Below are 21,624 nucleotides of genomic sequence, written 5' to 3' on the forward strand. Positions count from 1 at the left end.
TCTTATTGAAGAATACAACACCAATACAGGTGGCATCGATCTACTGGACAAGTACATCATTTTATAAAATGAGGATAAGAGCAAAGAAATTGTAGTGGCTACTATTCACCTGCAGGATTGATATCTGCATGGTAAACACATGGCATGCGTACCGAATTGCTAACCCAAACGAGAATCTCTCACTTTTTGATGTCCAACGGAGAATAGTGATGTGCCTTCTAAAGAAAAAAAGATGACCACAACCAAAATGCAAAGGACGACAAACAAACAAACAAACAAACAAACAGATGGGAGGTAAGGTGAATTTCTTATAGTTTCTTGCACTGAAAAAAATGTTCTGCTTTTTGGTAGCAAATGTCCTAAAAATGGGATTTTATACTAATATACTAGAAGTTTTCAAAACAGCCTTTTTCTTTCATTCATCACTCAGAGTATCACAATGTAAGAAAGACTAGAAAAATAATAAAGTTTTGCAAGAAAAGGTGTAATGATCAATTTTTTCCACTACTAACCTGTTGGATAAACACAACAACACTTATTTTCTACAAAATTATCTATAAATTTGGCACATTCATGATAAGAGACAACAAAAGGTAAACTATGTACAAGGTGTATATGTATCTCTCTCAATACCACTTTATTAATTTGCCATGTATTGAAACAAAACAAATATGATCAACATATGAATCTTTAGGTGGAATGCCCAAAACACATTTATTTGCATCCTTATATCAATGCTGCGACATGAGACTTAAGATGCAAAATACGCAGCACAAAGAGAGAGAGAGAGAGAGAGAGAGAGAGAGAGAGAGAGAGAGAGAGAGAGAGAGAGAGAAAGAGAGGGGGGGGGGGGAGGGGGGGGGGCCGATTGCATTTCCAAGTGGCGAATCTGAGTGATCTGATGCTTCTTCAATCAAGTTTAGCACAATAGCCTTTTTAAGCAGTCTCTATGAAAAACTGTTTCACATTGTATAAATCATTCAGTAACCTGTAGAATTAATTTATTTGTGATAGAATAATTTAACATACAAGGAAACTTATTTTAATCTGCTTAATGTTTCCTCATCAAAAAATTGTGTTATCTCAGTTGTTGTTTTCAGAAAGGCTATTGCTGCCATTAAAAACAAAGATAAGCAATTGCTGGCTTCACAGAATCTAATAATAAGAGATTACGCCTGCAATTTCCAGCATCCCAGACACACAGTATAAAAAACAGTATTCTAGGAGGAGAATATTAACTAATTCCCAGTCACCCTATATGTATTAAAAACCCAGTTCAGTATTTCGTATACCATATTTAGACAGTTAATTCTCACGACACAATATTTATTTCTACCTTTGATAGCATTACAATTGATTCTTTCGCATCTTTTTTAAGATATTACTACCAATCACAACATTTAACTGCACTACTCTTTAAGACAGTACCCACATCTAGGAACCAATGATGGGTTACACACGAACAGAAAGATAAACAAGTGTACCAGCTTAGCCAATGCTAGCATGTATCAGTAACTGAAGCTTTTCAATTATTGTCTTATTAACCAAACAGCAGGTTATAAAATGAAATATGGGTATCTTCTCAAGTCTCCAGGCATAAAATTCCACAGCACTAATTACTGTCTCAGCCTCATAATAAACAACTGAATAAAGGAAATGCAAACACTCATTTAATATTTGTTTTAACTATACCTCTCTTCTCATTCAGAACAAAAGTTCTTCCAGCCTCAACAACTCATACAAATGGATATTTTTGGTTCACATTTTTACTATTGTTTGTTTCTACAAACATGCACATTATTAGACAATGCTTTTATTCATCACTGAAGTGTGAATACCTTCAACAGCTGTGAGCCAAGGTCTCTTGATATTGCTTCTACAAGCCTTAGCGCTCTCTGGATAGGGTACTTTGTGGATCGGATTTTTCTTAGATGTGAAAAAATGAGCTGAACAGCAGACCGAATACGGTCTAATTCTGTCGCAGACAGTAGATCATTAATTGGAAAATCCTTCATCAATGGATTGTAATCATTCACTGTGGCTAAAGCTTGTTTAAGTCCTGAAACCACAACATAAGCACCATGTAAATTCATTAATCTGTCAAAATAAAATATTTTCTACCACGTGATAAAAATTTTATAGATAAAAAACAGAAAAGAAAAATGTACACTTCACGTGATAGTTATTTATGTCCAATAGACTGTTGATCTCAACACACTGAACATCTTGAGGAGAAAAGGTAGGCTTATTGTGCCATTTCTGGACACTAACCATCCTAACATACCGAATATTCATCACTTTTCAAAACTAAATACTGCTAACTTGTGAACTACCAGTGAACACTGATAACTAACAGTTATCCAGGAATTTTTAATGAAAAAGCACCTCTATTTCCACAATACCTCCATCTATTATTTTGGTAATGAAATGTTTTGGTAGAATGTAAATAATTTAAACAACAGTAACAACTTACCAAATAGAAGAGGTGTTGAGTTGTTGATAGATACACAAATAAGACTTACAACTTTTTTTACAAACACACACACACACACACACACACACACACACACACACACACACACACACCACTGTGTTGGCCTTTATCAAGTGTATGTACTTGGGGGGGGGGGGGGTACTCTTGTGTGTATGTGTACACTAGCTGGGTGCAGAATTCATCCAGAAGCTAGCCAAGTTTTAAGTCTTGTTTATGTCCTGTCAATGACTTCAGACAGAGATCACTTATATTCACTATTTGTCATAAAAGCTGTTTTCTATGCCAGGGTTTTCTATGCCAGGGATTCCCAAACTTTTCCTCTCATGGAACACAGAATCCTGGTACTTTGATAAAACTTTATTTGGAATATCTTTGGCTTCCCTCTGACAACCATGCCTCCATCCTTGCTACCCTCCCTGTTTACCTTTCCCTGTTGCTTCGTAACCTGGGTTGTGAGTAACTGAATCCACTTTCCCTTCTTCCCTTTTTCCCCCTCTCTCCTCCCTGATGAAGGAACAAAGTTCCGAAAGCTAGGAATGTAAATTTTCAGTTCTGTTTTATGTGTATCTATCGGCTGTACTGAGCTGAGGTAAGTACTGGCCAGCCCCTCTATCTCTTTGTTAGTATTTGTTTCACATCTTATATGAGATTTTCCATTAATCATTTAGATCACATATATGGTCCACATCCTTCATTGTTTTGTCCCTTTTGTTAGCTATCACTTACGTCTGTCATCTTAACACTTTCTCTTCTTCAGTGTTTTATATATACATAAATAAATATTTTCGTCACCAACTGTGCTAGTTTCATCTTCCTCCTATTATCTTGTTCCGTTTATAGTCCTCTTCTCTTTTTTATTTATTGATTTATTTATTCAACATTCCATAGTTTTAACGTTCGTTATTCGCTGTTTCCCAGCCAACAATCACTGCCAACAATCTCTTCCACACCTACCAGTATCATCCATTTCCGTCGATTTCTTGTTGCTGGTGATATTTTTGTGCCATTGGCTATCTTTCTCTGCCACAAGAAAAATTTTTTGGGACATTTCTGCCCCACCCGCGATCTTTTTTGCGGCACGCGCGATCTTTTTTGCGGCACGCGCAATCGCTTTTGCGGCACGCGCAATCGCTTTTGCGGCACGCGCAATCGCTTTTGCGGCACGCGCAATCGCTTTTGCGGCACGCGCAATCGCTTTTGCGGCACGCGCAATCGCTTTTGCGGCACGCGCAATCGCTTTTGCGGCACGCGCAATCGCTTTTGCGGCACGCGCAATCGCTTTTGCGGCACGCGCAATCGCTTTTGCGGCACGCGCAATCGCTTTTGCGGCACGCGCGATCTTTTTTCGCCACTCGCTATCTCTGTTTTTGAGCTACGTGTGTTCTTTTTCCCCTGATCTGGACATACTTGCTTGGTCTGGTCAACTTTTTCCGTATTTTTCTTATTTACTGGTCTTCCTTTGGTATTGAACATTACCAACACAATTTCTTTCCTTCTCGTCCTTCCCTCCGTGTTTTACTCCTTCTTATGATTACTATCTCAACTTTAGTTATTTAATTTCCCTATCCACCAGTTACCCACTATGTACCCTAATCCTATACCACATTATTTACATTCATTCCGGAAACATGCATTCACTGTAGCCAAACTGCAATCCCACATACTTTTCCTCCAGTCCTGCTTAACCTTTGGAATTACCCCTAAAGGGCTTACCTTAAAAGTTCCCATCTCTGGGTGCAATTCCTCCTTCCACCAGTCTCTCCTGGACTTCCAGAACCTTCAATCCTTAGCCCTTACCCAACTTGTCCTGAATCTCTACACTACTTCATGTAACCACCGCTCCCAACAGCTCCTATCTCTCTTCAAAGTCCTCCACCTCTCAAACCCTTGCTTGGAGAACACACTGAGGAACATCATCCTAGAAGCCAGCTGCAAACTTGAGTTCCATGCCACACAACACCTGAAAAAACTATCCACAGTGCTAGTGCAACACCTAAGAAGTGGGGTCCCTCTCCCTATCCCTCACAAACACCAACCACAACAGAACCTTCAACAAACCCCCCCTCATAGCCAACAAACCTAGCCTAGCCACCCTACTCAATCTCCCCATCCCAGCACATACCCCACACAGACCAAATCTCAACTATAACCACAGTCAAATGCCACATATCACCAGTCCCAATTCAGTCCTAAACCTCTCATCCAGATCCCTCTCTCCTCCAGAGACATCTGTTCTATCAAAAGGCTTAACCTTTAGCCCCACACCTAAATTCAACCACACTGCCCTGGTTAAAGATCTCTTCTCATTCACCCGGAACCTCAACTGGAAATATCACTTCACTACCCAAACACAGCCCCCAAGTACTAGACCCAGTGTTGAACCCTGTCTAGAACAGTTTCGACTGCCTTCTCAAAGGGATCCTCCTCCCCTCCCCCAAAACCATCCCTTGCAGACATTTCAGGAATTCCTCACATCCAGTGTTGCCTCCCAGTCCTTCTTGAAGAACATCCCGACAACCCCCAACATCACCCCAGCTGAATCCCGTGCCATTAAAGAGCTGAAAATAGACCACTCTATTGTCATCCTCCCGGCGGATAAAGGCTCCACAACTGTCGCACTTGACCGTGTGGAGTATGTGGCAGAAGGACTGCGTCAACTCTCTGACACCTCAACCTACAAAGCTGTTACCCAGGATCCCATTCCCTCCATCCAGACTGAGCTGCAAAAAATCCTAAAAATCCAAGGTCCCTCACAAGGCCTCACAACGGCTTCCATAGACTTACTCACTCCACCTGAGCCACGTACCCCTACCTTCTACCTATTACCCAAAATCCACAAAGAGAACCATCCTGGCCGTCCCATTGTAGCAGGCTTCAAATCCCCAACCGAACGTATCTCAGCTCTGGTAGACCAGCACCTACAACCTATCACCCGCAGACTCCCATCCTACATCAAAGACACAAACCACTTCCTAGAACGCCTCAAATCCATTCCCACTCCTCTCCCACCTGAAACCTTTCTTGTCACCATAGATGCTACATCCCTTTACACAAACATCCCACATACCCATGGTCTCTCTGCCCTTGAGCACTACCTCTCCCAACGCCCACCCGAAGATCTTCCAAAAACCTCGTTCCTTATCACACTTACCAACTTCATCCTCACCCATAATTACTTCACTTTTGAAGGCCAGACCTACAAACAAATCAGGGGAACGGCCATGGGAACCAGGATGGCTTCCTCCTATGCCAACCTCTTCATGGGCCGCATGGAGGAGGCTTTCCTGAAGACCCAACAGCTGCTTCCCCTGGCCTGGTATAGGTTTATAGATGACATCTTTGTGGTCTGGACTCATGGTGAAGAAACACTCCTTAATTTCCTCCATAACCTCAACTCCTTTTCGAATCTGAATTTCACCTGGTCCTTCTCCAAAACCCAAGCCACCTTCCTGGATGTTGACCTTCATCTTGTTGAAGCTCACATCCACACCTCTGTCCATATCAAACCCACAAACAAACAACAGTACCTTCACTTTGATAGCTGCCATCCTTTCCACATCAAACGCTCCCTTCCCTACAGCCTAGGTATTCGTGGCAAACGTATCTGCTCCAGTGACGAATCCCTCAACAACTACACCAATAACCTGACCAGTGCTTTCCTCTCCCGCAACTATCCTGCAGACCTTGTCCACAAACAGATTTCCCGAGCAATACATTCCTCCCCGTCCAACAACAATGTTCCTACCCCCAGACCACACAGAAGCATCCCCCTTGTCACCCAATATTATCCTGGCCTCGAAACATCAACAAATTACTCCGCCAGGGATATGACTTTCTCAAGTCAACCCCTGAAATGAGATCATCCCTTGACAAAATTCTCCCCACACCACCCAGAGTTGCCTTTCGTCGCCCCCGTAACCTCCGTAACATCCTTGTTAAACCCTACAATATTCCCAGACTACCTTCTCTACCCAGCGGTTCCTACCCCTGTAACCGACCCCGCTGCAAAACCTGCCCCATGCATCCGCCCACAACCACCTACTCCAGCCCCGCTACTGGTAAAACATACACAATTCAAGGCAGGGCTACGTGTGAAACTACACATGTCATTTATCAACTGACGTGCCTGCACTGCACAGCCTTTTACATCGGCATGACAACAACCAAACTGGCTGAGCGAATGAACGGACACAGACGAACTGTCCGCCTAGGAGATGCCCAATACCCAGTAGCGGAGCATGCCCTCCAGCATAATTCTAGGGACCTAGGAACCTGCTACACCGTATGTGCCATTTGGCTTCTCCCACCCAACACCAGTCCCTCTGAACTGCGGAGATGGGAACTTGCACTCCAACACATCCTTTCATCCCGCCATCCCCCTGGACTGAACCTACGTTAAACAACCTTACTCCCATTCACTCTTCAGTCTTCTCCTCTTTCCCTTTCCTCTTTAGCCATTCACGCATCTTTTCATCCTACATAGTTGTGTTTATCTTTATACTTTACTTCTGTATGCATCCTCTTTGGTTTGAAGCTGGCACAGTACTTACAGTAGAATATCTTTGGCTTCCCTCTGACAACCATGCCTCCATCCTTGCTACCCTCCCTGTTTACCTTTCCCTGTTGCTTCATAACCTGGGTTGTGAGTAACTGAATCCACTTTCCCTTCTTCCCTTTTTTCCCCTCTCTCCTCCCTGATGAAGGAACAAAGTTCCGAAAGCTAGGAATGTAAATTTTCAGTTCTGTTTTATGTGTATCTATCGGCTGTACTGAGCTGAGGTAAGTACTGGCCAGCCCCTCTATCTCTTTGTTAGTATTTGTTTCACATCTTATATGAGATTTTCCATTAATCATTTTGAAGGTTAATAAAATCTTTAAAAAATGAGAACTGTTTCGTTCAGTGATTAATTTTGTATCGTAACTAAAATGTAGAAACCATAATAAAAGTTTAAAAAATAATTATAATTTAGCTGAACAGTGAAAAATCCAGGGTGGAATTCAGCTGCCAGAGACTGTGTGTGTGTGTGTGTGTGTGTGTGTGTGTGTGTGTGTGTGTGTGTGTGTGGGCGCGCGCGTGGGCGTGGGCGAGGGCGAGGGCGCGCGTGCGCAGCCAAGTGGCAGCAGATTACGTAAATCTGTAAGCTTTTGAGCCAGTGGCTTCTCCTCCTGGCAGGAGGGGTGAAGGTAAAGGACTAATGAGGTTTAGGAAAGTGGGAGAGTTCAGAAAAGTCAGCCAGAACAAAGGATCAGGGGCGAATTATTGGACAAGATCAGTCTTTCCTTCTCATCCTATCCATTAAATCTCCCCAGCCCGAGGTTCTGGGAGACTTTTCCAAACTCTCCCAATTTTGTAAGCCTCATCAGTTTCTTTTCCTTCGCCTGTCTTCTTTCCCCTTCAATGCTTCTGCCAAAATGAGAATCCACTGGGTCTGAAAGCTTGCACATTTCCTTAACCTTTACATGTTTCCTCCTGCTGTCACTTGGTGAGTGCGTTTTATCTGTTCAACTACATTACGTTTTCGCAGATTGATTATTTTCTTTAAAAATAATTAGTATCATCAAAATGTCAGAAAAAAAACACATATTATTAATAGTTTTTTATGGGGCACTTACTCATCTTCTGCATAAAACCAGTGTTCTGCGGAACACAGTTCAGAAAACATTGTCTACTCCACACACTGTCTCAAAGTTGATCCAGTAACAGAAGTCACTAGGAACAGACACACAACTGACACTGAATGATTTACTAAAATACTGCCCCATCAAGAAACATTTAGTTGATTACCTCCTTAACATGTTTTCATTCAAATTGAAAATAAAATTCGTGGAAGTATGTTCCATCTTTGCAATTAAATGAAAGGCAGTAGTTTATTTTCTGCCATAGGTGTTTCACTCCTTTTATTCATGAAGCATCTTCAGTGGACTGTAATACATGCACTTCATAACTAAAAGATGCAAAACACGTGTGAAAAAAAAAAAGAAAAAAAAACTGCCTTTCATTTACTTGCCAAGGTGGCATGTACCTCCACAAATCTTGAAGGAACTACGGAATAAATGGAAAACTCTAAAAATGATTAACATAACAATACTTATGACAACAGCAGGAGGTCTAATTTGCCAGCCACAGCACTTTCTAAGTTATTTCTACCAGCTCTGCTACAATTTCAGGGCTGGTAAATTATTTTACTTTCTTTAAATGTTTGTAGACTAAATTACCTGTATCAGTGTCAAAGCTCACAGTAGCATGAAATCTTTTCCCATGCTTCAGTATGTCCAGCGTTAGAGCCACTTCAATGCTTTCACGCTTTTCCTGAATCCTATGCAAAGCTCTCTCAAGGTTCAGCCAAAAACTAATTTCTTGTAGAGCTGTTCCAGATGAGGGATCTCTGTCCAGTTTTGTTACCTGAAATAATTGATATAAAATTACACATTTTAAAAGTTGCTTGGAACCTATTCAGTATATTGGTATTAAGTAAATCTATCAATAAAAGTAACTTACACATACTGATTAAAAACACACAGGCAAGAACAAAAGAAAGTTTAGAAAGTCAAGATTCAATCAATATCATCGTCATTAAAGACTGAAGAAGAATGCTGTAAGAAATCTGTCATTGCCTTGCTGAAGAAATTCCCCAATGTGCATCTGAAATAATTTATGGAAACCATAGAAAACCTAATTCACGATGGCAGAATGGGGAATTCTAATCCAGTGCCTTAACCACTGCACCTCCTAACTCAAACATAGTGACAACTGTAGCCGGTATAGTAATATCTAAATGTTTTCTAGGTAAACAAAAATCAAGCATTTCATTTGAGACCTGCCAAACTTATGCAGCTGTAGTTTGAACATAAGGACAACATAAAAATTAAAAGAAAAATCGATAATTCTGTTAATGCTACACCTAAATGTCAGTGTACCTATGGCATCCAGAAGCAGAGTACCTGCTAGGGTTGCTGCTCAATGCTGAGGGAAGGGGATGGGGGTGGGAGGATTGTTTTCCTCTTTGTACTGCAAAGACTAGGTTATTCTGAGCATCAAATGACTGAAGTTTATCTCATGTCCTGAAGATAGGATACGGGCTTTACAGCTGCCTTCTTGAATAACTGATACAACTTACAGTAATCAATAACGAATTACACTACAATGAGCACAGCATTCAACACTTTACTGCTCCACACTTGATGCTGAACCAGAACCATGAGTCACTGTGAGGTGGATGAATGTAGTTTACTTACATACAGGCAACAGAAATTTTGTTGGAGAAGTCTCTTGGCTGCAATTACAGCCATATACAAACAAGATGATTTATGTTTAGGAAAAGAACACAAGTCTAAGCTTTCTTTCCAGATTTTTATTTTATGATAAATTTTATTTAATGCAGTAGTCAACATTTTCATTTAAAAAATGTGCCATACTACTATAACTGTGAAGCAACATCTGTGGAACAGTGGCAATCCTAAGTCGATGGTCCAGATATAATTGATACAAAATGATTCACATGCCTCTTTGGCTACCAAGAACAGTCTAGAAGCAGCCCAAATAAATGTAATTTGCACTAGTAACACACACTTTTTCTCCAGTAAATAGAGTATTGCATCAAAGGTAGAAATAAGCAGTTGCTTGCTTGTCTGTCTGTGTATGTTTTAGTGCTCAATTAACCCTCGTTATATCTATCTATCTCTGGATCCCGCTCCAGCTACTGCTGGGTCTGGGTGCTGACGAGTCCTCTCCATTTGGCTCGGTCCTCCCATCACTTTTCTTCCTCCACTTGCTGCCAGGTCACACCTCTCCTTTCCAGATATTCTCACTCTCATTTTCCACCGTGTTCTTGGGTGCCCTCTAGGTCTTTTCCCATCCATTTTTAGTTCTTCCATAATTTTGGGGAGTGTCTGCCCGTGCATCCTCTTAACATGCCCATACCATCTTAATCTCTTTTTTTCAATTTCTTCTCTCATACTTTCTTGTTTAAGGTCCTTTCTAATCTCTACATTCCGTAATCTGTCCATTCTTATGGTTTTATCCATGTATCTTATATTTCAATGATGATACTGATATGTACAAGACTTGGAGATCTGGCTACTAATATTATTAGTAGTAATAGTATTAACTGGGCTTTCATACAACTAAAATGAGTAAGTTTAATTTCAGAGTCACAACTCTGCACATGAAGTAAAAGAAAGGGAGAAAAAAAATCTGTTCATATTCCACAATAATCTAGGTATTCTTACCTTCTGAATCTCCTTTATCCACCTATTTACTCCATTTTGTAACTGATTAAGAAATGAAGAGTCTTCCACCTTGTCACCAAAGTCTGCTACTTTCGGTTTACGTCCTTCATCCAAGCACTGTTTAATTGTTGCCGAAACAACAGGATGTACAGGCAGTGATATCTCTGGTATATCAATATTTTGCTGCAAATGTAAAAGACCCATCTCCAGCTCAGCCATTTTTTTCTCAACTGAGGGAGCCATTTTGTCACCATCTCTGTAATGAACAACACATTTTACCATTATTATCAGAACACCTGTAGGTTCATTTCTATAACCAAATAAACTTTTCTTTTAAACTCACCTATCTGCTCTCCCTGATTCCTGGACATATGATTTGAAATACGGTGCCATTGTTTTGCTAATAAAGGCATGGAGTGTTTCATATGGAGAACCATCACTGAAATTCACCAATCTCAACTGTGAGTGAATGCTCTTATCTGCTTCTATCACAGCTCCTCTCTTGATACAAGCAAAGCTGGGAGAAAGTTCAACACAATATATTACATTACATGCTTTTGTCAATTCAAAAGATACATACAATCTGAAGTACTTTAAACAATAGTGGCTACAAAATCACACAGCAGTTGCGTGTTTACCAACATGAAAATTCACTTCATCTGGTAAAACTGTAGGAGATACTCATTCTAAAGAAGTTACGTCCACAGTGCCTTAGTGTTCTAATTATACCTGTCAGTGTCATGTCTGAAGTAACAACATAAACTTCTGCTAGTACATGGTAAGTGAGCAAAACCTGACTTCATGAAACTGCATTCTGCATGCTCTCAGAGAGTATCTTTGTTACAGTTCAAATCACAGAAGATCAAACTAATATTGGCCCCAACACAAACATGAGAGAATATCACACAAAGCCTTATTCATAATAAATCATGGATGTCAATCAGAAATGAACTATGTGATCATTTGACAGTCAAAAAATTCTGTACAATCTTCCAATAGTACACAACATTTCAATGAAGGAACTGTGCATCAATCAACCAATATCAAATTTAAAGCACAATTTGTCAAATCTAAAAGTCTCTTAACATTATTAGCAATATGAAAAAGTATGAAACATCACATTAACAGTCTTATATCCTTAAGAAGGTAAGAATGATAAAGCTGTACTGATCAAGAAAGAAGCAAATGAATATTGTGTTGAGCATAAGCCTGTGGTGCTCTTTTTTATTATTTAGCTAGTTCCATAAAGAAGTGAAAGTCATGGACATTTTTACAATCCATCTAATCATTACATGCAATTTGCTCTTACAACAGTGTACATAAGGGGAAATATTAAACAATGCATATGAAAAAAATAAATGTGTCCCATCAAAATTCTAGTCTCTCTGTGCAAAGTCTCAAAGCCTACAAGTGCATTACAGAATATGGAGATCAGAAGCTTGCTTTCTCTCAATAAAGCAGGAGAAAGAGCAATCTGTGGCAGGTCTAATGACAATGCCGGTTTAGTCGCAACTGTTTTGGAGCACACTGTTTAAATTACATTGTTGCAAATGGGCTCTGCAGCACATTATCCCTAAGGTTTGCTATGTTGATGTCATTGTCAATTACAAATCCCATTTTGACAACATTGTCAATAACGATTGCAATGGGCATGGGAGTATCAAGAGTGGACAGTGGATCAATGGAAACATGGTGTCTGGCCAAACAAATCGTGTTTTTTCTTACACCAGGTCGATGGTCATACCTGGATAGGTTGAAGTCGTGTCCAGTTACTCCGTCATCAATGCAAGTGGCTGGTTGGAATATACACTGTGTCACAGTCTCATGCTGGTAAGGGCAGTATTATGCTATGGGGGACATTCATCTGGGCTTCCATGGCACCTGTGGAAATAATCAGCCACCAAGACAGCTGTGGACTATGAGAACATTACTGCAGACCGCCTGCGTTCCTTCAAGCTTCACATCTTCGCCAAGAATGATAGCATCAACCAGCAGGACAATTGTCTAAATAACAAGGCCAGAACTGTAAAAGCCAGAATTGTGCTACAGTGGTTTGAGGAGCACAATGTAAGACCAGAAATGGGAAACACCATACTGTAAGAAAGGAAATGATGTTGACTTAAAAAGAAACTCACAGCTAAACATTCATGGAAGCCCATACCCTATGTACAAAGGGAGAGCTGCTACTTTTAAGCAGCCAACAACACGTGTTGTTTCAGTTCGAACCAGAAGTATAGTATTGTGTTTTGCACTTGATAATACAATGTCTACAAGGAATATTACCATTTTAGTTTCACTATCAGTATTCTCTTGCCATTACAAAAGTTTGTTTTCAGAAGTTGTGTAAATGCAGATATTCCTGCAAATCATTGCTATACTAACACAGGGAGCTTCTATTTGTCCAGTTTTACCAACACACTGAAGGGCAACAGGGTACATACTTAACTGGGTGCATTCAAGTCACTCCTGTTGCCGGAACATGTCGCAGTACATATGATCAGCCCTGTGAGAGCAGAAGGCAAGCCAGCATGCATTACACAGTTCCTAACGGTTCAGGAGGCTGTGTGCAAGTACGTAGTAAAATGTTCTCAGACATTTTAGGAATTCCTTCCCGACAGCTACAGACTCTATAAGAGAAACTTAAAAAGGGGGAAACAACGTACAAGGACTGCAGAAGGTACATCCAAGTTCTTATGCTCATAAAAATGTTCAACAATGAAGATGTGAATCACATCAAAGCACACATTAATAGTTTTCTAGAGGAGAAATTTATTACAACAGGAGGAGGTCAAGTAAAGAATATTTCAGCCTGGACTTAAATAAAAGCTGTATGTATGCTTCTTCAAAGAAAGACAGGCGACTTCTTCAATGACTTACAAATATTATTCTACCATCTTCAAGAAATTCTCCAGCAATGTTTAATTGGAGAAATCAAGAAATGACACACATTATTTACGTGATAAGCTGAGTATGCAGGCTAAAATTACCTCTGATTAATCTGTCAAGTTTCCACTGCAATCTCATCACGAAAACACTGAGAAAGCTCAGCTTGATGAAAATCATGTTTACAAATGCCCTTAAGTGAGACATGGAGTGTGTCCATAGATCTGTAACAAGTTACTGTTTACATCTACACTAAGGCACAGCAGCATGTTTTACTCACAACAGCTCTCAGATTATAACTTGGGAATACATGCTGATTTAGGCAAATCATTCATGTGCAGGTGGCATGGGGCCTAGCTGATCAAAGAGGTAGTGTGAAGTGGCATCCTATGTATTGAAGGTTATGACTTCAGGATTCACACACAAAAATAAACTCATTTTGTTGTGTGATTACTGTGTTGGACAAAACAAAAATCATGTGATGATAGCTTTAATGTTGCTTGCTTCATAAGATGTCTTTGAAAGTGCTGAAATCAAGTTCTTAGAGTATGGTCATGATTACATGCCTTCCAATCAAGGCTCTGGCACTATAGAGAAAAAGGAAAAGAATGTTAAATGTATGGTGTCTGAAGAACTGGAAAATATGGTGGCCAAAGCTAGTGTAGGAAAACTTTTCATGGTAATCAACATGGGTGAAGGAGATTTCTTGGATCTGACTTCCTTAGCTAATACTGATTTTGATGAAGTAGACTGGACTGAGTTCTCTTTGTTCAAAAAGAGACAGAACTTCAATTATCTGTCATCTTTAGAAAATATGACCCAATTTCCACCATCAAGCAAATGAAGTGAAAAGAAAAAGAAGGCCTCCCTTGCTGTGATTCCATTTCTTAATGTGAAATATAGAGCACTTTATGAATACTTGTGCAAGTAATATCAGAGTGTAAGAACTTGAGCGAACATCAGCATTTCCTTGGCTATGAAGCATGGCACATCAGCCTTACCGAAAGTTAAGTTTCATGGGAGTCTATGCTCAGTATCAAATGTTCCTTTATAAAATGTGCTTTGATGAAATGTTAATAGTAATGCCAAACATCAGAATTTACTTTTCATTAAATACAAATTATTTGTAACAACTTCCATACAATTATTCCCATTTTCTTAATCTTTTATTTTTGGCGCATTCAGTGTTTCCCACTTCCAATCTTCTATAGTGACCTCCTCCTGATTTCTTTACCACCAAATTTGGCTGATCTGAAACTGATGGAACACATCTGGATCACTTCTGGGCATCAGCTCTGTACTCAAAAACCCCCATCCCATAATATACAGAAATTTCGTGATCTGAAAACAGGCACCTGATCCATCATATCTTCAGAAACCTACCATCAACTTGTCGAATCCATGCCATACAGAATCGCTGCTGTACTGCATTCCAAAGGTGGATCAACACGCTATTAAGTACCTGATCATAATGTTTTGGCACGTCACTGTATTAACAACAAGGATGTAGGACAAAATTACACATAACACAACTAAAAATCATATGCAACAAACCTAGCCTTACCTGCACATTTTAGGGTTAGTAAAGCGTACTTCATTTGATATGTAATATGCAACTGCATCTTTTTCATCTTCACCTTCACCTGATTGGTCATTGTCGTCATCTGCAACAGATTCAAGAATTACGCTTCTCGAGTTCAATGTATAAAAGAAAGTTTCTGCAGACAATGTGTGAATATGATACTACACTCACAAGACAGTTTGTGGTCATTACCGTATCCAAGTACAGATGGCAACTATGTAGAGTAAAATGTTGTAAAATCATATGCAGACCCAAATTGTGCCACAGCTGCTTAATCTCTTATAGAAATATGTAATATAAATCATAAAGGAAATGGTTAAGTACCAGACAACAGACACAAAGGCTTCAGGTTTGATCCTCAGTCAGTCCTGGGATTTTTATCTGTCACTTCGCACTTCTTTTATCTCTAGCACTGTTTGTTGAAATGAAAACTGCCTAGTTGCACCATGGTTCTGAGTCCAACAATGTATCACCTCCAGCAGGACCAAGTTTAGTAAACCACTGTACTGTGGTATTCAAACGAACCTTCAGGTTGTTGACAGCTTTGCAATATACAGACAATTATGCCAAACAGTCAGTCTCACATTTATTGTTAGATAGGAATGTCGCCAAACTATACAGTGAAATGTAAGATGTGTTGTATAGACTGCCAGTAGGAGCCTGCTGTCCTATCTAGGCTGTCCACAGTGTGGTTGGCAATATGCACAGCACAATTATGGAGCTCACTGAGGCTTCACTGGTACTTGACTGTTTCACAATCCTTGTCCAGTCAGTTACAATTATTCCCAACTCAATTTCCTGGGTAATCATTCACTAAGGACACTAGCTATTGTCTTCATAACAGAAAATTATTACAGTGTTCCACCTTTTGTCACTCTTTCTAGCATCAAACTACTCTTGTAATAATCTTGTGGTTTCCTCACATGCTGTTTCCATAGACTTCTACCATTTCAGCAACTTCAATGGAATGATTCAAAAGTCTGATCAAACAGGGTATCTTAAGAATGACAACAGTTTTGTCATTCACTGATTTATTTATTGTAAATCCAATAATTGCAATTTTTCTTTCATTCATTATCAAGTGGTTTAGAGGCTGACACACAGCAACTTTCAGCACAAGTAAAAAAAAAAGTGGATTTGATCTTGTATGCCTTGTCAGTGTTGGTTAGTATAACAATCTACATACAACAGATGGAAATGTTTCCCGACGAACTGTCTTCAAGGTGTTTCCTTGACAATTTTCATCTGTTGTATACTGCTGCTGTCTTTCAGCATCTAAACCACATGATAATGATTTAAAGCTGAAATTGAAATTTTAGGATTTACAATAAATGTTTGCAGTCAACAGCAAAAACGTTGTCATTAAAAAAAATTCAACATGACTGAATTCAAATCAAATATGATTGTGCCTAGAAGTATCACTGTTGCTCGCTCTCTCTCTCTCTCTCTCTCTCTCTCTCTCTTTTTCCCTCCCCCCCCCCCCCCCCCCCCCCCATGACTCACCGAAAGTTTCGCTGTAAAGACGTACTGAGCAATATTTGAGAAAACCAAGAAAGCCATTCATTTGACAGACTTTTTATTTTATTTTTTTGTTTTGTCGAATCTACATCTATGTCTGTACTCTGCAAACAATTTATGTGCATAGCAGAGTGTGCTTCCCCTTGTACCACACATTAACATTTCTTTCCACATCATTCCCATATGAACTATGGGAAAAATGGCTTCTTAAATACCACTATGCAAGCCATAATTAGTTTAACCTTGTCCTTGCAGTCACTGCAAAAGTGATATGTAGAGGTCTGTAGTGTATTCCTCACTTACTACTTGTACTTAAAACTTTACGTCGAGAGAGAGAGAGAGAGAGAGAGAGGCCAGCTGAGACTTGTTTTTTGCATTTGCATGATGCTCTTGTGGAGCAAACATCTATGTGATCACTGATGCTGCCCTTCCTTGTATATATTCAATGTCTATTGATAGTCCTATTTGATATGGATCCCACAGAGATCATATCAACCATTTCAAGGTGTAATACATTTTGGAAATTATGTTCCATTTTCTTTAATTTGTCATTTTCTACTTTTAGCAACATTATCGGTACAAGAATATATAAATGGCAGATAGGGTACATGAAATAGATGTCGATAAAATCTGATTAAATATTACCTCAGAGTGAGTAGGCCTATAAATCGCTCTTCCACAGAAACCACATCAAAAATGTTGGGTCGAATCAAACTACCTTGGTTCAATAATATTTAAAACAAATTGAAAAATTTGTGGAGACTTTTGTTACTGTCTGAAAAAGTACTCTGGATTATTTTTGGCTTCTTGTACAAACTGGTGAAAGGATCTGTAGTGTTAATGATATACACAGTGTCCATCCATACCTCTTCTCTCTCCTGTCAGCTACCATTTTTTAACGTGAAGGGAGATTGAATTTAATGTCCCGTTGACATCGAGGACATTATAGATGGAGCACACGCTCAGATTGTGTCAAGGGTGGGGAAGGAAATCTGCCATATCCTTTCAAAGGAACCATCCCAGCATTTCCCTGGAGCAATTTACAGAAATCAAGGAAAATCTAAATCTGAAAGGCCGCACGAAGGTTTGAACTGTCATCTTCCCAAATGCGACACCAGTGTGCTAACCACAGCGTCACCTTGCTCGGTTTTTCGGCATGAATGAACCACTATTACTGTCATCAGATACACTTCAAGTAATCCACTTAACTAGCAATGCCAATAGCCACAGGATAAAGTTCCCTAGCAAGATAAGAGATGCCTGAGCCATCAGTGAGGTGCCAGCACCAAGGCTGCTGTACAAATGTACCCTTATATCTAGCATCTTACTCATTCTGTACCCAACAGCCACGCCAATGGCAAGAAAAAGATTTGATGAAATAAACTCAAATGACAAGACAAACTATACTACTCACTGTGTCAACAGAACTGATTTCTCTCTAATATAGCAGCTTTCTCGAATTCAAGTGCTCACAAATGCAAAATGAACATCATGGATTATTAAAATAAAACTATCAAAAAAGAAGTATGAAAATTAAGAATAAAAAAAATAACTAATGAAAGTGTGGTTCCATTATTTGTTTTAGTTCATCATAATTCGGATCAATCTGGCCACTATAAGCACTTCCTAGTCATGTCCCTGAAAAATATCCTGCGGCAGGGAGAAGAACAGCTCAGAATCCTCCTTTAAGCGCAGCAAGTAATTATCACTCAATTCTTGCCACACAAAGGCAAATCTAGATGGAATTATGACAATATTGTGAAAAGGATAGATTGCTGCTCACCACATGGTGCAAATCTTGAGTCAGACAGGCACAAGGAAAAAGCTGCTGAATTAGAGAACACACGACTGCAGACTGGTGTTGGCAACCAGAGACTGGCCATGTGTGTGTGCAAGTTCCTTGTGTGTGTGTGTGTGTGTGTGTGTGTGTGTGTGTGTGTTCGTTTTTTTTTTTTTTTTTTTGCTGAAAGCTGACTTTTTAACTTTTTTGCTGTGCCTACTGCAACTCAACATTTGCACTATATCGTGAATAGCACCCTCTTCATAACACTCACTGACATTTCTTGCCAAGGTTAACTCTTGATAGTTGTATAATAGTACTACGAAACAACAAAGTACGAAAACTACAAACTCAGCATTGCAGCATTGTGTACTAAGCAAAGTTTTGGGCGATATTCTGAGGGTCTCTTCACATTTCACTAACCTATTTGGTCAAAAACTGATCAGCTGAGACACCAGCAGATCTGACTGATGAAAAAGCATAAGCCTGTAGTAAGAATACTTTCAGTGAGAGTTTTCTGTGAATTAAAGGATACAAAGTGCTATAGAATGAACAAATCATCTTTATCAAGAAACTTCAAGATCTGCATGTTAAAACTTGTGACATGTTCATCCCATTCTGCTACATAACTTAAGGAACTGGTACAAGGAAGATTATAGGGGCAATCATTGTTTAGTATGGACTATTCCACCAGATTTCTTTTTTCCAGCAATCAGTAAACACGCAGCTGAGAAAGCTCACTAGTTTCTAATGGGGTTCTGTTTTGTGCATAAGAAAAAATGAAATTATAGATTTAGAAAAAATGGACTTTTTAGATGAACTGGATATTTACAGTCACAATAAGAAAGCCCCAGACCTGGTATGTAACAATCAGCGCGATCTTAATAGGGATACTTAAATATTTTACACGATCTTTTATAGTGTGTGTCTTGTCACTGCACTTAGTAATGTATTGGTTATTTATGCTGACTGGACGTATGATCTGTGCCTGCTATACATTTGTGGCCGACAATATCTCTTTTGCTTCTCTCATACCTTAAACTCCTATATTGGGCTCCAATTCGCCTACCTGTGGAGTGAAGGTGTTGTGCTCATTTTGCAGCCTAGTCAATGTTCTCTTCTGTTTCATTATTTTATTATTTGTTGTGTAGTACTTAAAAATATTTTTTCTGCTGAATATCTCCATGATTCAAGTTGGTTGGAGATTTGCAGCAGTCATTTCATGTAGCCCATGTGCACAGATGTCTGGCTATGGCACACTTACCTGTGCATTAGTGTTGTTGCACTCATTTTGCAGCCTATTTATTTATTTATTGTATACCACTTTCCATCCTCCTTGGTCTCTTCTCTGTATCACATACTGATAGCCATAAAACTTTAGAAGTATTCACCTTTTAAATTATGCATATTTTTTTAACTTTTATATTGTGTTATTATATTAGGTATAATTATTTAATTATTTTATCCATTGTTTACAGATTTTATTACGTAACATATATTACATGGTCTTATTTAATGTAACTATGTGTACCCCTGCACCAGCTATCGGCATGTCACCTTTCTTTGTGACCTGAGCAAGCATGCATAGCCAATAGTCTGCTTACAACCCTCAATGGGTCACATGCTACTAGACCCACTATCACTCTTGTGCATAATTTTTTTTTTCCCTTGGTTGACAAGTTAATCGTGTAACAATACTGTATATCAAAGCAGATTTTTAAGATGAATTTGTACTCTGCAGAGTTGTGCTTGGTTTATTGCATTTTGTATTTTATTTTGTACTGATGTGTATTAGATCTTTAACATCTAATATTTTTTCTCAGTGGTATATGCAATTATTTTATAGAAATCTGTCTTACATGAGCATCCACAGAGATGGAGATGTATCTTAGCTCATTTTATGGGCAGACACTATGTATTTTTGTAACTGGTATGTAACTGACCTCTGCTTATTAAGGTGTGTGATCCAGCCCTGTATCCAAAGGTGTTCAGTTTGCCAGTAATTTTACAACATCCTAGCTCAGTTTCAAATACTACACAGATGTGTGGACTGTAACCTACCATTTTTAATATTTGACTTCATTCTCTGGGGATGTAAATGTACACTACTCTTGCTAATTCGGACATTCCTGGCACATATGGGTGTCAGATTATTGAGTGTCTGAAATTTATTTTATTCGTTTATTTTGTTTTTTATTTATTTTGAAAACATAGGGGATATAGTGTACCATACTTTATTAAACCGAAGGATACAATTTTAAAACATAGAAGATATACTTTATTAAATCCAAAAATACATTAAATTTCAAAGAAAACTTAGTCCTCAAGTGCATACTGTACATAATTATATGGTCTTATCACTCACTATGAAACATGTCCCTTATTTTTAACTGTCGCAATGATGATACATGACTGTGGCATGCTTTATCACACAACTGCTTTACAAGCATTACATCGGTACTGCATGTATCTGGTTGTTGCATAATGTACTCCCCATTAAGACCTCAGCAGCTTCATCACCAGCAGTGTGAGAAATCTTCATGCTCTCTCCTCCTGTATCTTCTTCTTCACTTTCATCATTACTTTCTTGCACACTATCGATTATTTCTTCATCTGTTAAAGTTTGGTCCATATCACAGTTTTCCTCATTCAGCCACTTAGTAAAATCTTCATCATCAATTTCTTCTCCTCCTTCCAGGTTGTGGAACATGTCAGTGCACAAAGTAATTGATAATTCCAAACTGACTGGCTCATTGCTGTCACTCACTACTGGATCCAACTCAGCATCAATAGATGGCCACAATTTTCTCCAGCTCTTCATTATGGTAGTGCTCTCCACTTTATCCCATGCTTCGGCTGCTTGGAAAACAACAACATGTATGTCAATTGCTTTCCACACCTTCAGCATAGTCGCAATAGAGTCATTCAACAGGGAGATGAGAAGTGAATGTCGATAATGACATTTAATTGATTCCAAAATTCCCTGGTCCATGGGCTGAATTAGGGCTGCCACACTGGGTGGGAGAAAGAGTGCTTGTACATGTATACCATCGGACTTCAGATGTTTCTCTCAAGGATGACTCAGAGCATTGTCAATTATAAGGATAGCTCTCAGTGGAAGCTTTCTTCTTTAACTCT

The 21,624-nt window shown here is 39.2% G+C and overlaps 1 protein-coding gene across 2 annotated transcripts in view; it reads right to left on the reverse strand.

Annotated features, from left to right (window-relative positions):
* Nucleotides 1-21,624, reverse strand: part of LOC124605656 (dynein heavy chain, cytoplasmic) — a 232,432-nt gene that overhangs the window by 201,220 nt on the left and 9,588 nt on the right. For both annotated transcript variants that reach the window (XM_047137483.1, XM_047137482.1), the window contains exons 2-6: nucleotides 15,171-15,270; nucleotides 11,067-11,240; nucleotides 10,724-10,979; nucleotides 8,711-8,897; nucleotides 1,839-2,059 (exon numbers count right to left, since the gene is read on the reverse strand). In XM_047137483.1, the coding sequence (XP_046993439.1) occupies nucleotides 1,839-2,059; nucleotides 8,711-8,897; nucleotides 10,724-10,979; nucleotides 11,067-11,240; nucleotides 15,171-15,270 (938 nt within the window). The remainder of the gene's footprint in view (nucleotides 1-1,838; nucleotides 2,060-8,710; nucleotides 8,898-10,723; nucleotides 10,980-11,066; nucleotides 11,241-15,170; nucleotides 15,271-21,624) is intronic.

This window comes from Schistocerca americana, chromosome 3 (genome assembly GCF_021461395.2).
Source record: "Schistocerca americana isolate TAMUIC-IGC-003095 chromosome 3, iqSchAmer2.1, whole genome shotgun sequence".
NCBI classification, from domain to species: domain Eukaryota; kingdom Metazoa; phylum Arthropoda; class Insecta; order Orthoptera; family Acrididae; genus Schistocerca; species Schistocerca americana.